At 36.1% G+C, this 18,495-nt stretch overlaps 1 protein-coding gene across 2 annotated transcripts in view; it reads right to left on the bottom strand.

Moving 5' to 3' along the window:
- The window catches only part of otogl (otogelin-like), a 110,973-nt gene that overhangs the window by 10,781 nt on the left and 81,697 nt on the right, over nt 1-18,495 (bottom strand). The window contains exons 45-56 of one of the 2 annotated variants that reach the window (XM_073930220.1): nt 17,918-18,130; nt 16,263-16,367; nt 16,073-16,180; nt 15,132-15,233; nt 14,923-15,027; nt 12,199-12,239; nt 12,018-12,081; nt 11,719-11,897; nt 9,204-9,308; nt 6,995-7,114; nt 5,087-5,132; nt 1,355-1,426 (exon numbers count right to left, since the gene is read on the bottom strand). In XM_073930220.1, coding sequence (XP_073786321.1) covers nt 1,355-1,426; nt 5,087-5,132; nt 6,995-7,114; nt 9,204-9,308; nt 11,719-11,897; nt 12,018-12,081; nt 12,199-12,239; nt 14,923-15,027; nt 15,132-15,233; nt 16,073-16,180; nt 16,263-16,367; nt 17,918-18,130 — 1,260 coding nt within the window. The remainder of the gene's footprint in view (nt 1-1,354; nt 1,427-5,086; nt 5,133-6,994; nt 7,115-9,203; nt 9,309-11,718; nt 11,898-12,017; nt 12,082-12,198; nt 12,240-14,922; nt 15,028-15,131; nt 15,234-16,072; nt 16,181-16,262; nt 16,368-17,917; nt 18,131-18,495) is intronic. The other variant, XM_068214992.2, reaches the window with a different exon arrangement.

Here is an 18,495-nt window from a genome sequence, read left to right as displayed (position 1 = left end):
GTCAAATTAAAGAAGCTATTTCCAGACGTGGATGTTTGTTGTAATAGGTGCTCTCTGGCTCCTGCTGATCATAGCCACATGTTTTTTTCTTGTCTAAAGTTGGAACATTTTTGGAGTTCTTTCCTTGATACTTTTTTCTATAATTTTCAACTTTTCTCTTGAACCATGCCCTTTGATTGCTATTTTTGGTGTAACGGCTTTGTTATATAACCCTTCAAATAAGAATGCTAATGCTCTAGCCTTTGTGTCACTGATAGAATTAATATAGATCGCACCACTAAACACATGAAAACGAAGGTAACGAGCGTGGTTTTAAAAATGTACGGAGTAGAAAGTACAGATATTTGTGTAAAATTGTAAAAAGTAAAAGTAAAAAGTTGTCAAAAAATAATAAGTGGAGTAAAGTACTGATACAATAGAAATCTACTTAAGTACAGAAACAAAGTATTTGTACTTCGTTACTTCCCATCTCTGGCAAGCGAGATAATATTTATATTCGTTTACTTGCTTTAAATGATCATGTTGTTCTGTGCATGTCCTTGAGTTTTGTGTGATACATTCAAAAATATTGGTTTCTTTGAGCAGGTCATATTAAAGGTACAGTACATATCTGACTGCTTGTATTAAAGGACAAAATTGTATAGCTTATAAAATTGTATAGCATTTAAATTCAAATATATTTATAAATGAGAACTTTTAATACAAGAATTATTGTGTTGCTTAGTAAAATATCAAATTGATTGTGGAAAGCATCATCAATGCACTGAGATATCGAATTAAACCGAATCGATGGCATGATAATCGTAACGTAACCAAAGACCAGTGTAGGTTCACACTCATATTACACAAGAAGAAAAGATTGAATTTTGTGGCCCTTGAATTTGTTTCCGAATCCCCATGACACCCTATGTCAAGGAAAAAATGTGACAAATTTGTGTGATTTGATCGGGACTTTAATATCTTTTGGGAGAAGCCTGTGTCATTTGCTAGTAAAAAAATAAATAAATAAATAAAATAAATATATATTTATATATATAATAAAATAAATAAATAAAACTTGCTGGTTGAATAAAGGTAACTTCAAGTCTTTGCCAGGGGTATAAATAATTTCGGGCTTGACTCTATATAAATATAGTATAAAGATCTAAAACAACACGAGGGAGGGTGTGTAATTGATGACAGAATGACTATTATAAGCAAAATGTCTCAAACACCAAATCAATTGATTCACTCAAATGAAAAGAAAACAACATCAAGCCTGAAAGAAAGATTAATGTCAAGCATTTTCTTCAAACACACACTCGCACCATGTTATGAGACACAGATAAAGATAATTCAGTAGATGAGTGAGTACCTGAGTCACAGTTAGTACTAGCAGTGGGTGTAACTGGACTAACGGAAAAAGGCAACAAACCGAGTCCAGCACCTGAGAAACACACAGGGCACGTTCACAAACTCAGTCACTAACATTGGCTCTCATTTGGATCAAGTCGCTCGAAGAAGCTTCCAGCACGCAGCGCAAACGCAAGAGCCCCCAAACCAATGCAAACACACACAAACCTGCACCCCAAAAACACAGTGCCAGCAAATGAACAGCACACAGCCAGCAAAAAGCCAGACACCAGTCGAGTTTTTCCTCAAAATCACCTATAATCCTGGATCATGCCATGCCAATGTAATCAAGAATCCTGGGTCTTATCTGAGGCTTTATTAGAAACAGATTCATAAATATGCTTTGCTTGGTTTGCGAGTTATTCCAAAAATGTTTAGACTACTGTTCAAAAAGTCTGGGGTCGGTAAGATTTCTTTTTAATCATTCATCAGCGATTTATCAAATTGATTAAAAGCGACAGAACAGACATTGATAATAATAAAAAGATTTACTTGTCCCATAAATGTGGTTTGTTTGAACTTTCTATTTACTACAGAATACTAAAAACATTATAATATACAGTTGAAGTCAGAATTATTAACCCTCCTGAATTATTAGCCCTCCCTTGTTGTTGTTTTTCACCAATTTCTGTAAGTAACATAGTAATATTTCTAAACATAATAGTTTTACCAACTCATTTCTAATAATTCATTTCTTTTATCTTTACAATGATGACAGTACATAAAATTTCACTAGATATTTTTCCTACTAGATACTAGCATTTAGCTTAAAGTGACATTAAGAGATGTTAATTATGTTAATTAGGCAAGGTAGGATCATTACGAGTCATTGTATAACGATGGTTTGTTCTGTGGACAATCAAAGAAAAAATATTGCTTAAGGGGCTAATAATATTGACCGCAAAATGGTTTAAAAATGTAAAAAAAAAATGCTGAAATAAAAAAAATAAGACTAAAAATATACATTCTATAAAAATATTATAGAAAATACTGTGAAAAATTCCCTCCATTTGGGAAATAATGATAATTATTGAAATTATAGAAAGAATACATATTTCACAGGAGGGCTAATCGTTTTGACTTCAACCATATATATATAGCATATTTATGAATGTAGTTTATATATATATATATATATATATATATATATATATATATATATATATATATATATATATATATATATATATATAAACTACAGTGTTGTGCTTGAAAGCCCTTTGACCAATACATAGTGTATATATATATATATATATATATATATATATATATATATATATATATATATATATATATATATATATATATATATATATATATATATATATATATATATATATATATATATATATATACTATGTATTGGTCAAAGGGCTTTCAAGCTCAACACTGTAGTTTATAGAAGAAATGTCTAAAATGTCATTCAGTTTATATAGAATTTTTACTGAAAAATGTTAAATAGTAAAAAATCTTGTCAGTCATATTTAAAACAAGAATAATTTGATGACATAAAAAAAGAAAGAACACAAAATACAGTAGCTTTAAATTTATAGTGTAAATTTAAACTGTACATTTATATTTTACCACTATGCTTTAAACACTAGTTTTGACCCCATTTTTAATAATATGTTGTTTTATTTTTACACAGATACAGTTGAAGTCAGAATTATTAGCCCATCTGTATATTTTTCCACAATTTCTGTTTAACAGAGAGAAGATTTTTTTCAGCAAATTTCTAAACATGATAGTTTTAATAATTCATTTCTAATAATGTATTTATTTTATTTTTGCCATGATGACAGTAAATAATATTTGACTAGATCTTTTCAAGACACTTCTATACAGCTTAAAGTGACATTTAAAGGCTTAACTAGGTTAATTAGGTTAACTAGGCTGGTTAGGGTAACTAGGCAAGTTATTGTATAACGATGGTTTGTTCTGAGGACTATCGAAAAACATTGCTTAACAAGGCTAATAATATTGACCTTAAAATGTAAAAAAAAAAAAAATTTAATTAAAAACTGCTTTTATTCCAGGCAAAATAAAACAAATAAGACTTTCTCCAGAAGAAAAAATATTATCAGACATACTGTGAAAACGTCCTTGCTCTGTTAAACATCACTTGGAAAATATTTTAAAAAGAAAAAAAGGGGGGCTAATAATTCTGACTTCAACTGTATATAAAAAGCATTAATTTTGTCTTGTCTGTATGTGCACTGTCAAAAATCGCTGGTTGTCAGTAATGCTGTAAAATTTACAAGTGTAATGTAAATTTACAATTACAATTGTGCTGTAAAACTGCAATTGTAACTGTACATTTACAGTGTGCTAATAAATTTTGCCAGCAATACTGTAAAAACTGCCACTAACACTGTAGTGTACAAGCACACTGTACATTTATAACTACAGTTGTGATGTGAAACTACAGCACCCTTGTAATTGTTCATTTACAGTGCACCCAGCAGGCACAGGATGTCAACGTGATGTCAGATTGACGTTGTACCCCAACGTCGTGGGGACGTTGCATTTTATTTGGAAATGAAAATCGGGTTGACATCAGAATTCAATAGCAGGCCGATGTCAATGTCCAACCTAAAATCAATCAAATATCACCATCTAATGATGTTACAGCTTGATGTTGAGTGGATGTTACCACAATGATGTCTATCAGACGTTGGATTTCGGTTGCCAAATTTGACGAATAAATGTCAGTTTTTGATATCAACGTGATGTTGGTTTAAGATGATGGCTTGATGTTGGATTTTGGTCCAAACAAGCTCAGACAAGTGCATGACATTGTGTGAGGCTGTGTCTGTGTGGTCACGTGATGTGTGTTTTTAGCAGACGGAGCGCTGTTCAGAAATGCTCGGTAAAACACAGTGTGGATGTGAATCATTTTTGTTCTAAAATGCTATTTTAAAGCGTTTCCAAAACAACCTAATATCAACCAAATATCGACGTCATTTGACGTCGTTGTTGGATGTCAAAATATCATTGCACTTAGACACTGGCATTTTGATAGAGCTAGAATTTTGATCACTTGACGTCATGACCTAAATCTAACCTAATATTAACATCTTATCATGTTGTGTGCCTGCTGGGTGCCAGATATACTGTACATTTTACTGCAATTTTTTACCTATTTGACTCCTAAATTGCAAATAGCTGTTGAATTGCATTTTATAAATAACCAAGGAGCAGAGTTTCAGCTAAAAATATTATTCAACATCATACTGAAAAATAAAGTAATCTACTGGATGGCCTGAAGGTAAATTAACAGCAAAACTCGATTTTTATGTGAGTAAACTACCTTTTAGAAAACCACAAACGCTAACCCCACATCACAAAAACCAGCCTTAACCCAAAAGCAAAGACAAAAGTCAAATGAAGAATGCATAAAGAGGAGAATTGTAAGCGTTCACCACGAAAACACAACAAAAACTCTTTCTAACATCATTTCTCCCTTGATTACGGCATGTAGAGTCATGGCACATTAGCAAGATTCAAGAACAAGCACAATGAAGCTGATTTGTACAGCAGCTCTCATTTTTTTTCCCAGCAGGAACAACAGAGAGCATCTAAACACAACGCATCCCGCAGCTAGTAAAGCCCAGCACTGCGTCTCCATCATGCGGCTTCAAACAGCCCCAGCAAACCCAGAAAGCACAGCCAGCCACAAACACAATATACTTACACGTCTTACAGCAACCGTCCACATACGTCTGAACTACACCTCCATTCTGAAAGAGGAAACACACAGAGGTCAGAAAAACGATGGTCTGAATGCATACAGTAGTACAGTGGCTATAGAAAATCCTCATACCTAGTGAAAATCTAGCTTTTGTTTCACATCACACCCTGCTTACAAAAGCAGCCAAAGCGCTTTACAATCATGAGGGGGTCTCTCCACACCACCACCAGTGTGCAGCATCCATCTGGATGATGCGACAGCTGCCACAGGACAACGGCGCCAGTGCCTTTACCACACACTAGTCATTAGTGGAGTGGAGAGACAGTGATAAAGCCAATTCAGTGGAAGATTAGGAGGCCATGATGGGTGAGGGCCAATGGAGGGAATTTTGCCAGGACACCAGGGTTACACCTCTACTCTTTACGAGAAATGCCATGGGATTTTTAATGACCACAGAGAGTCAGGACCTTGGTTTAACGTCTCATCGGAAACATGGCGCCACTGACAGTATAGCGTCCGCTTTACTTTACTGAGGCATTATAGGACTCACACAGACCACAGGTTGAGCGCCCCCTGCAGACCTCACTGATACCACTTCCAACAGCAACCTAGTTTTCCCACGTTATCTCACAGCCAGGTACTGGCCAGGCTCAGCCCTGCTTAGCTTCAGTGATAACTGGTCTTGGGTTGCAGGGTGATACAGCTGTGGTGGGTGCTCCGGTTTCCCCCACAGTCCAAAGACATGTGCTATAGGTGAATTAGGTAAAACTGGTCAAAGTGTGTGTGTGTGTGTGTGTGTGTGTGTGTGTGTGTGTGTGTGTGTGTGTGTGTGTGTGTGTGTGTGTGTGTGTGTGTGTGTGTGTGAGAATGTGAGAGTGTTTGGATTTTTCCCAGTACTGGGTTGTGACCGGAAGAGCATCCGCTGTGTAAAACATATGCCGCAATAGTTGTCGCTTCATTCCTCTGTGGTGAACCCTGATAAATAAGGAACTAAGCCAAAGGAAAATGAATGACTGAATGGCAAATTAAGTCATTATTTCAAAGAGGTATGATGATTTTCGATAAGCACTGTACATAATAGGGTTGGACGATGTCGACCAATTAGGCATCGTACGATGTCTAATGTGAAACATCTCGATTGGAAGATGGCATCGTCGTCATAGGCAGAGGTAAATTAATTATTTATGAATAATTTATTACTTCATGAGGAATTTATTATTTGTAGTCTACCGTTTCAACTACCTGACCCGCATGGTCTTTGTTTTACCCATAAACAAATAAAAATAAAGATAAGTTGCACAAAAATTACCACCAGACAATCACTTTTTCCGCAGGACATGAATAGGCAGAGTGATCTGTGTCAATATAACGGCATCGACAAACTTGGTCAGTAAAAAAGGTGCACAACCAACCCACAACGTCTAAGGTTTTCGCTAAAATTACTAAGAACAAGCGTGAAAGTGAAAGATCGAAGCAGTGTACTGACACTGTGAAACGTTACCTGATTCAAAAGACCGAAGAGTTGTTAGATAGAGACAATTTTAATTAAATATCACGTTTAACAACTATAGTGAGACGCAATCCAGCGCAATCCACACGTGCATGACATTGTGTGTGGCTGTGTCTGTGTGGTCACGTGATGTGTGTTTTCAGCAGACGGAGCACTGTTCAGAAATGCTCGGTAAAACACAGTGTGGATCTGAATCATTTTTGTTCTAAAATGCTATTTTAAAACTAAGACGTATTAGTGTAAACGGGCCTGAGTGTGAATTTTCACGAGCGGGTTTACAATGGGGGCGGGGCGGAGGATTGGCGATGCCGGCTCAGCATTGTGTTGTTTGTCGGCCATCAGCGATGGACAATGGCATCGGCTATCGGCCCAACCCTAGTACATATTGATTGGAAACAGACCTGAATACACTCGGTGTCGTTGAAAGGAGGACAGACGACTCCAGACGCCAGAACTACAGCACCAACCGCAGTCTCCATACAGTCGAACCGTGTGCAGTTTGCCACCCATGAGCTGCCCGCCTGCAAACACCACCACAAACACCATCAGCTTCATGCATTCCAGGTTTTTATTGTTAAGGTACAAAGAAATCAAAACTAACCATATTGATTCTGTTAGCTCACGTTGCTAGTTTTGTGGTGAACAAGTCATCTATGCATGTTATTAGGAAAAAAAATAGTTTACCCTTGTTATCTACAATTGACATCTGGAAAAGCACTTCCTGTTTGTTTTCAGGTAAATTCTCAGATTATGTCTGTCTGAGGTATAGGGCGTGGCTCAACCTACTTAACCACGACCCTTCCACTGTCAGTTTTGACTATACAAACAGAAATGATGAGGCGTTGTCTGTCATAGGTTGTAATAACTCTTCTAAACCCTGATCTTTCTGAATGAAATGCCTACTTTAATACGTCCAATCAGCTCGCAGTACAAAAAACAAACCACGTCCACTGCTTTTTCATTTAATATTCAGTTTTTCTGGGGTCCAAGCTTTCAGTTCATGCGGACTCAAACCTTTTCTTGAAAACAGTGTTGTGGTTTTTATGGTGTGTTTGTAACTTGTATTGCTTCCATTGTGGGGACCAAACATGTATAACAAAACCAGTACGTTTTGGTCCCCATTTAAGAAAACTGCTCATAAATTACATTAATTAATTATTTTGATAAATTGTAAAAATCCAGACTGTTTCCTGTGAGAGTTGGGTTTTGGGGTAGGGTTGGGGGATAGAATATACAATTTAAGGGAAGTCCATATAAAGACTGCACCTGTGTGTGCAAGTGTGTGTACTTGTTTATGTGGTTTATGAGGACACACAATTGTATAAAGACATGGGATGGAGACATAGTACCCAACTCTCTCTATTGATAGGGATTATGAGGACATGCCTTTTGTCCTCGTAATTCCAAACGCTTAAAAATCATATTTAATGGGACTTTATGACATTCAAAATTTGTCACATGTTTACTGTGAGGGTTAGGATAGGGCCATATATTAAGTGATTTTTCCAGTACAAAATATATTAAGCTCATAAACCATATATATAAGTGTATGTGTATGTATCTGACGGTACAGTAGATATGACTGATACAGTAGCAATGCATTTGTGGATAAATTTGATTGGGAACAAACGTCCTAAGAAAATTTGACATCCATTAATGACATTTTTTTGTAAGCAGGGTAAATGTACACTTGAAAGAAACAAACATACAATATTCACTGTATTTTCAAAGAGAAGTTGTTCACAAACAGCAAATACAGTTTGTTTGTTTCATTCAAGGGTACATTTATGCCTAGAAAATACCAGTAGTCAGAGTAGATTACAATAAGTTTTTCTGTAGTGCTGCTGTTTCCACTTGGATAAGAGCACGAGATGTTTTTTTGCATAATTTGAGGTCAGTAAGTTTTTGTCTGAAATATATTAATGCATTTATCGTTTATCAAGATAATCAAAAGTGATAGCACAGAAATGTATAATGATATAAAATATTTGCGCATTAAATAAATACTGTTCTAAAATGTAATTGTGTTAAAAAGGTTTATTTATCAAAATAATCTTGTCAGACACACTAATCTCATTTAAATCAAGAATGCTTTGTTCACAGACGACATTAAAAAGATAAAAAAATGTAAACATCGCAGTGCAGCCTCAAAATATTAATTTGTTGTCATTTCAAATGTTTATAATTCATCGTCATTCAAACCAAAAGTTTTGACCCATTTTTAATGTGTATTGTTTTATTTTTGCATAAACATACCAGTTACTCTGAATAAAAATGTAAGATCGTTTCATGCATATTTTAAACATTTTGTAAACAAAAGCAGCCTCCTAAAAGTGGGCAAACTATTTCATAAAAAAACTTTGTGGTTTCGACTGTGTGTGTGTGTGTGTGTGTGTGTGTGTGTGTGTGTGTGTGTATTTCTGATCTACAGCAGCAATACTTTTGTGGATAAACTGGCTGGAAAAAGAAACGCCCCCAGAAAATCTGACAAAACATCCATTTGTGAACATTTTCAAAGGAAGATGTTCACCAATACAGAGAATTAAGTTTGTTTTTTTCCTTTCAAGGGGAAACTTTAATATATTTTTGCAGAAGGTGAGTGCAGATTACCATAAATACTTCTGTAGTGCCGTTTTCACTGGGATATGAGCAGGAGATGTTTTTGCAGGAGCCGCAGCACACGTGGGGATCAGATGATGGGACATAAACCTGATGCTACAGTAATAATGAAAAAATGTATAACAAAAAAAAAAAACATTTAAATATAAATAAACTCAAATATACATGTAATATGAAATTTCAAACCAATTAAAAATGGTCAGTTTCTGGATTTAGTGAATTTATTATGTATGGGTTTCAGTAAAATTATAATATTTATTTTATTCTGTAATATAATAACATTTCTTCTTAATGTACAATAAACATATTGCCATATACCGTAGAACCTTTTAATAACAGTTAAAGGGTCTAATAAATGTTTTCATTTATTGTTTTTAAAAATCATGGATTATTCCACTTTATTCCAACTCTTGGTTCAGTGTTGGTAGTATAGAAACTGAATATAAATGATTAAAATGAATATAAATGTCTTAAAAACGACACCTTTTTGGTAATTTTATGCAAAACAAATCTCTAAATGGCAACATTCTACTGTTTAATTTGGTGAAATAAGCGGACATTTGCAATTCAAAGAATACAATAACAAAAACATGTTTTACTTGACTATAAAACTCGAGAAACTCAAGTGATCTCTTAAAGGAATACTCCACTTTTTTGGTAAGAGGCCAAGGCTTTACAACTCACCTAGAGTTAAACAGTTGAGTCTTTCCATTTTTTAACCCATTCAGTCGAACTTGGGGTCTGGCCAGAGCACTTTTAGCTTAGCTTAGCATAGATCACTGAATCAGATTAGACCAGGGGTGTCCAAACTCGGTCCTGGAGGGCCAGTGTCCTGCAGATTTTAGCTCCAACTTGCCTCAACACACCTGCATGGATATTACCAGAATGCCTAAGAGCTTGATTAGCAAGCCCAGGTGTATCTGATTGGGGTTGGAACTATACTTTGCAGGACACCGGGCCTCCAGGACCGAGTTTGGACATGCCTGGATTAGACCATTAGCATCTCGCTTAAAATTATTTAAAAACACTTTCAATTATTATCCTATTTAAAGCTTGACTCTTCTGTAGTTACAATACTGATGGAAAATACTGATGGAAAATAAAAAGCTGCTATTTTATAGGCCAATTAGGCATGGGATGATAACTGGTTTTAAGTTTACAGCATATCTTTGGAAAACCCTTAATTGTCAAAGACTATTTTATTTATTTATGAAAACAGTATATCTAGCAGCACAGGAGCAGCCACATCAGAAACTAGGCTACTAGTCAGCCCACGATTCAGCAAACATTTGAAAAAACAGCAAACATACTACGGACCTGAAAGTGCAGTGATTTACTTTATAAGAACTGCTACACAATACGAAAAAATAAGACAGTCCTAACTTTTGGTTCATGCAGACTCAAACTTTTCCTTAAAAACAATGTTGTGGTTTTGATGGTGTTTGCAACTTGTATTGCTTCGATTGTGGAGACAAAAATGTCACCACACCAGTACATTTTGACATGTTTTGGTCCTCATGAAGAAAACGGCTCAATAATCACACAGAATTAAGTATTTTGAGAAAATATAAAAATGCAGACTGTTTCCTGTGAGGGTTGGGTTTAGAAGTAGTGTTGGGGGATAGAATGTACAATTTATAGGAAGTCCCTATAAAGGTACTTGTATCTGTGAATGTTTACTTGTTTATGTAGTTTATGAGGACATAAAATTGTATGAAGACATGGGTATGACCTAGTAAGCAAGTCTAGTGTCCATGTGTCTCTATTAAGGGGGTTTAAGAGGACATGCCACTTGTGTTTACAATTCCAAATCATATTTAATGGGGCTTTTTGACATTCAAAATGAACCACAGGTTTATTGAGAGGCTTAGGATTAGGTTTAGCCATATAGTAAGTGATTTTATCAGTATAAAATATACTATGCCTATATATTAAATAAATAAATAAATAACAAATATTTAAAATATTTATATTGACAAGTACAATTCAATCCTGGATTAACATCTATGTTGATCCTGGAACATCTTTTTTGTTGGAAAATGTAATCTATACCTATTCCCTACCCCTAAACCCAACCATAACTGTAAATGATTCCCAAAATCAGAGGGTAATAATAGTAGCATAACAATCATGTAAAAGTGCATAAACCAAACCACAAGCCTAAACTTAACATAAGCTGTAAACATATCCCTTAATTCTGATTGGCTGATTGGAATGCTGTTCCAGGATCAACATAGATGTCAGGTTGGCGACCCCATGCCTAATCCAAAAAGGCCAGGAACTATACTCTCATTCCTGCGTAATAATCAAGGAAGTTTGCTGCTGTACCATGGCTGCAGAAGGGGCACTTATATTACTACACTGCCGAAAAATAGTCCCTAGCTTGGTAACAGTGTAATCTCAGTGTACAGCATGGACAGATCATGGTTCCTTGATAATTATTATTAATGTTCCTTTTAATGTTTCCAGAGCTGCTTATTGAAGTAGTATCAGTGACACGACTCACAGTTTCACATTTCTCAGAGCAGTTGGCAGTGGTGACCTCCATGGCGTAGAAACCAGTGCTGGGGTCTTTATGTGTGAGGCACTGAACGGTGTAACACAGTTCCCCCTCAAAATACTGCACCATAGACTGGCCAGGGTTCAATATCGTCACACCCTGAAACAGACACACTTCTGCCTTCACTACACACACACACACACACACACACACACACACACACACGCCCAAACACACACTTGTGTTTTCAGTTTCTTTGAACAGGGTGGTATTTTGAGTCTGTGAGTGTGTGTTACGAGTCTTACTGCAGTGATACAGTGGGCATCCACAGGGGCCGCCGGGGTCTGGTTCCTCCACTCTCACTTCACCCTTTAGCAAAAAGGTCACCGTATAATATTTTGGTTACAGGACAGTTTGCTAGGGCAACAACAAAATCTATTATACACACGGTATTAATGAATACAGAATACAGCTTAAAACACTCACCATGGTGCAGGCCGGAAGCGTAAGATTGTGACACTGACATTCTATAAAGAATCCAAACAAATGTATAAATGTAACTGTGTATGCATGAAAATAAAACACAATAAAGTAAAAGCAACACAAAGCATCACGCAAGTCAAATTTTCCAATGTTTTTCAGGCCAGGTGATCACTTACATCCTACATACAGCGGGTATGGAAAGTATTTTGACCCCCTTAAACTTCACTTTTTGTTATATTGTAGGCATTTACTAAAATCATTTAAGTTTGACTAATTAATGTACACACAGCAGCATATATTGACAGAAAAACACAGAATTGTTAGAATACTTAGGACCAGGTGATATTTTTAGTTAGCCTTTTTTAAATAAATGACATTGTTTTTCTTTCAATGGTGCACATTAATGCTGTGTGCACGTTAATGAGGAAATAATTAAACTTAAATGATTTTAGCAAATGCCTGCAATATAACTGTCACCGACTCGGTCCCAGTCATTCCCCTCGCTGGCCAGCAGAGGCCACCATCCCCGGACTTCTAAGCAGTACGTCATCCACTTAAACCACAGGTGTCAAAGTCAATTTCAAAAGGGCCGCAGCTCTGCACAGTTTAGTTCCAACCCTAATTAAACACACCTGATCAAACTAATTGAGTCCTTCAGTCTTGTTTCAAACCTATAAGTAAGTGTGTTGGAGCAGGATTGGAACTAAACTGTGCAGGGTTTCGGCCCTCCAGGAATTGAGTTTGACACCCCTGACTTAAACTGATAGGCACACACACCTGCAGCTCATCCCGCTAAAGACCCACGCTTACACATATAAACAGCACACACACTCAGTCTGTTGCGAAGTCTTGTTCTGCCCTGTCTGACATTACTGAGCGTTATCTCTTGGCCTAATCCCCTGTGTATTACCTGGACTGTTACTGACCTTGTGTTGCCTTCTGCCTGCCCCAAACCTTGCTTGTATTCTGACTCTGATCCATGCCGCCTGCCCTGAACCACGCCTGAAATCTCGACTCTGAACCACGCTGCTGGCGCCTGCCACTGATCCATGCCTACTATATCACTCCTTGACAGCCAGCTGCCAGCCCTTAGACCCTTACTGAAAACTACTGATGTGAGTTTGCACGTGAGTGCGTATTGTGTTTGAACTGTGTTTAATAAATATACTGCAAATGGATCCCTCCGTTTCAGGCTCCCCGTTACAATAACAAAGTGAAGTGTAGAGGGGTCTCAATGCTTTCCACACCCATTGTATTTGATTAACTAAAACAAATACTTCTTTAAAAATGACATGTACATTTATTTATGTATATTATATTTATTTTATGTTTTTTGTAGAAAATATAAGCTTAATTTACTACAGTATATAAACATAGGCCAAACAGTAAAATGTAAAATGAACTAAACCGGTTTAAAAAACTCATTCAGGGGGCACTTTACAAAAAACACTGAGTCACACTTTATTTTGCTGGTTCGTTTGTTGTGTTTAAGTTACATTGCAACTAATTCTCATTAGATTATAAGTAGACTGTTAGGTTGGGGTTAGGGTTAGTTTAAGTTGACATGTACTTGCAAAGTTTCTTATAGTCAGTTAAATGTCTGTTTAGCAACAGTATTAATAGATATTAAGCAGACAGTCTACTAATACACAAATGGACCATCAAAATAAAGTTTTACCAAATACTGTATTATTGTCAAATATTATTACAATTAAACATTTTGTAATTTAATACATTCAAAACAAAACTGTGGTAAAGATGAATCGCCAGATGTTGAAAAATGCATCTCATTTGCTGCGCAAGAAATATTTCATTGACAGTAAATTTGCTTAATTTTTTGGGAATAAAAATATATTTTACTGTAGTCTTTGACTTTCTATATGAAATATAAATATTTTGTAACATTGCATCAATTTGATGCATACTTGAAAAATATTATCTTAATTAGGAGTATATATATCAGGGGTGGCTAACCCTGTTCCTGGAGAGCCACCTTCCTGCAGATTTTAGTTGCTACCCATATCAAACACACCTGAACCAATTAATTAGGATCTGAACACCATGTGGTAATTACAGGCAAGTGTGTTTGATATGGGTTGCAACTGAAATTTGCAGGATGGTGGCTCTCCAGGAACAGGGTTAGCCACCCCTGATATATATGTAAAATCAGTTATTATTATACTACATGTGCCAAATGGTTTTATTGTAGTGTATCACAGAGAAGCTCATTCATTTAAGCAATTTGGATTATTAGTTATGTCCAATAACATAATATTTTTAGTGTATTGTTTTTTTTATCTGTGTAGTTATGCTTTTTTATAGTTTAGCAACATTTTCATGTTGACAAAACATGAAACAAACATGAAAGAAAGGAAGGAAGAAAGAAAGTAAGGAAGGAAAGGAAGGAAATAAGGAAGGAAGGAAAGGAGGGAAGGAAAGAAAGAAAGAAAGAAAAAGAAAGAGAGAAAGAAAAAAAGAAAGAGAAAGAAAGGAAGGAAGGAAAGAAGGAAGGAAGGAAGGAAAAAATGAAGGAAGGTAAGAAGAAAATAAGGCAGGAAGGAATGAAAGAAATGAAGGAAATAAGGAAAGAAAAAAAGAAAGAAAGAAAGAAAGAAAGAAAGAAAGAAAGAAAGAAAGAAAGAAAGAAAAAGAAAGAAAGAAAGAAAGAAAGAAAGAAAGAAAGAAAGAAAGAAAAAGAAAGAAAGAGATCCTAAAAGGTGTCAGTACCGCAGTGTGTTTCTGGACAGCAGCTGTCCGGCACGGGTCTCTTTATCAGCACAGCTCCAGGAGCACAACTCACACTGGGCTCAGGACACAGACTCATATCACACACTGAAACAGTAACACACACACACACACACACACTGATTCTCCTTTCATCATCGAACAGTAAATGATGTGATGTGTAGTCCTTTCCAGTGAGTGCTTATAACTACCGCAATGATACTGTGGACAGCAGTGATTGGTGGTGTTCATATCCACAGCCAGTATCTCTCCAGTCTGACACACTGGTATGGGCTCAATGCAGGACTCACACACTGAAACACAGGATTGTAAAAACACCACACACATAATCAATATTTTGGACTTGGATAAATAGGTTTAATAAATATAATTGTTTAAGATATGTTCCATGACAACTATGACAATATCTATCTATCCATCCATCCATCCATTCATCCATCCATCCATCCATCCATCCATTGTTCCATTTATCTATCCATCCATCCATCCATCCATTGTTCCATTTATCCATCCATCCATCCATCCATCCATCCATCCATCCATCCATCCATCCATCCATTGTTCCATTTATCCATCCATCCATCCATCCATCCATCCATCCATCCATCCATTGTTCCATTTATCCATCCATCCATCCATCCATCCATCCATCCATCCACCGTTCTATCTATCTATCTATCTATCTATCTATCTATCTATCTATCTATCTATCTATCTATCTATCTATCTATCTATCTATCTATCTATCTATCTATCTATCTATCTATCTATCTATCTATCTATCTATCTATCTATCTATCTATCTATCTATCGTTTAATCAAATCATTTGTCTAGTCACTTCAACTTACTTCACTAAACTTTGCATAACTTAAAAAATGTGTTGAAACGTTTTGTTCTTGTTTGTAAATGTAAATATGATTGTAATATAGTATACTGTCACACTGTTGTTACATCGCAACAAAAAGTGTTAAAAAATGTGTTGAAACCTGAATAACTGATTATAAAAAGTTAAAAGTAACATAAAAAAACATTTGTAGACTTCTTGTGATATCATTTCTTTCAGTGTCCGTTTCTGCATCATCAGCATTGAGATTGTAGTGTTGAAGTACTGTATTTCCACTTGGTAATTACCACACATGTAGCTGTAGCAGCAGGCGTGTGCTCCTCTGACCTCCACCAGGAACTGATCCTCTCTGCAGATCGGCGGCGGGACGCTCTGACAGGCCAGTGGATCACATTCTGGCAGAAACCAATCAGAAAAGCGAGCCTCATGCACTGACCATGCAAACAGCAGCAGAATAAGGATTACACCAGCTCTTACCACATCTGTATTCAGGACAGCAGGACAGAGCGCTATAGCCGATCACCAGCTTGTCTCCATTCTCACAGCTGGGAACTTCACTCTGACAGATGGTCAGGTTACATTCTGAACAAAAATACACACACATGCAGTAAAAAAATTGAATGAAAAAAATAAAAGCTTTTATTTGCATGCCTTTAACATAAACAATACATAGTAAAAATTATTATATATTTTGTCTTTTTCAAATATTTTCCAAATGATGTTTAACAGAGCAAGTAAATTTTCACAGTATGTCTGATAATATTTTTTCTTCTGGAGCAAGTCTTAATTGATTTATTTTGGCTAGAATAAAAGCAGTTTTTAATTTTTTAAAGCACCATTTTAATGTAAAAATTATTAGCCCCTTTAAGCTATATATATTATTTTGATAGTCTACAGCACCACAAAGGGGCCTCAGCAAGCTCTGGTGGGGGGGGGGTGGGATTGGGGGTCACATTATATTTTTTATGTTTATTTAGCAATGTAAAGTTAGGAGAACGATTATGTTTCCTCAGTTCATTTAATCACCTGGCTGGCCAAAAAAATGGCCAATTTTGTAATTTATACTCCACAAAAAAAGACAAAGTCTCTGATTTGCCTTTAGCAGCTAATAGTAATGACCCAAGCATACTAGACCCAGATGAGGAAGCTCGAAACATTTTGGGACACAGCGCTAGCAAAACTGGAAACATCAAGATAGTTACCTGAACTATGGTTTTATTTCATTTTCTTGAAGCAAAGAGTCCCTGACCCAGCCACAGTGTATTACTTGCACCAAAGTTCTTGCTAACGAATGCATGAGACCGTCCAAATTAATAAGACATTTGCAGACGACTCATCCTCAATCCCACAAAGTGTACCTAATACAAATGGCCTACTGATGTTTTGCTTATATATTTTAAATTAGGCCATTATTTGTGCATATCTACATATAGTAACAAACAAACCGTCTTATTTTGACATACTTACTGCAAACTTATACGAGCGAAAATATCATTAAATGTGGAGGGGGCCTTACAATATTTTCAGGGGGAAAAAAGGGTGACTCGGGCAAAAAAAAGGTTGGGAACCACTGGTCTACAGAACAAACCATCGTTATACAATAACTTGCCTTATTACCCTAACCTGCCTAGTTAACCTAATTAAGCCTTTAAATGTCACTTTAAGCTGTATAGAAGTGTCTTGAAAAATATCTAATCAATTATTCTGTGCTGTCAATAAATAAATAAATAAATAAACAAGGGGGGCTAAAAATTCATGGTGGCCAATAATTCTGACTTCAACTGCATAACTCCCCTTGTGGCTATTATAGGAACTGCAGCAATAGTAGCAGTTAGAAGAAGACAACAATTAGGCAATTTATTAAATAAACAACATGCTTATTCTGACCAGTTCTCAGAGTATTAAAATACATTTAAAAAAAAATGAAAGCTCCACATGAACCCTTTAATTTGTTGTCCCAGGTTTACGCAATTGACCTTCGAAGGACACACGCTCTGAACTGGGACGCAGCTTAAGTGGAATTAGCATTAGAGATTAGTACTTTCCAGTTCATAGTATATTAAAAATAGTACATCGAATGTTCCTGGGTGATGACCTGTTTCTGATGGATTTGTGTGTTTGTATGTTTGTACCACAGATCTTCTTGGGACAGCAGACTCCTTCCTCCAGGACATCCACGGCGTATTCTCCCTCTCTCTCACACAGCGGAGCCGGTTCATAACTGCACTCGGGCTCTACAGGAACCACACTACCGTTTTCCAGACACCGGAAGAGACAGCAGCCGCGCAGAGAGCCGTTCCACACCTCACCTGGAGCCCGTGGTGCACCGTCGTTATCCGTACACACTGAAATAACAGGACATCATCATACAACGCAACAAAAAATCTGCTAATTTAACAGTAAATAAAAAACTGCAGCTGTGGTTGCCGGAATTGAAGTATCATGACTATGGTTTACAAAATTCAGATGTTTAGATGTTACTGCTTCAAAACATGGTGCATTTAAGACTCAAGATTCAAAGTGTTTATTGTCAGAGTAAGAAACAGGTTCTCTGAACAATGACATACTTTGTTGTCCACACTGAATGTCAGTAAAGTTTATTGTAAAATTAAAGTAGGTTAAAATAATTTTATTGTAAAATTAAAAATATGCAATCTTTATTTAACCAAATAGGCATGCAAAAAGTAAATATAAGTGTAAACTTTTAAAT

Source organism: Danio rerio, chromosome 18 (genome assembly GCF_049306965.1).
Source record: "Danio rerio strain Tuebingen ecotype United States chromosome 18, GRCz12tu, whole genome shotgun sequence".
Classification (NCBI taxonomy): Eukaryota; Metazoa; Chordata; class Actinopteri; order Cypriniformes; family Danionidae; genus Danio; species Danio rerio.
The sequence above is the reverse complement of the archived record's forward strand: the minus strand, read 5'-3'. Positions and strand labels throughout refer to the sequence as shown.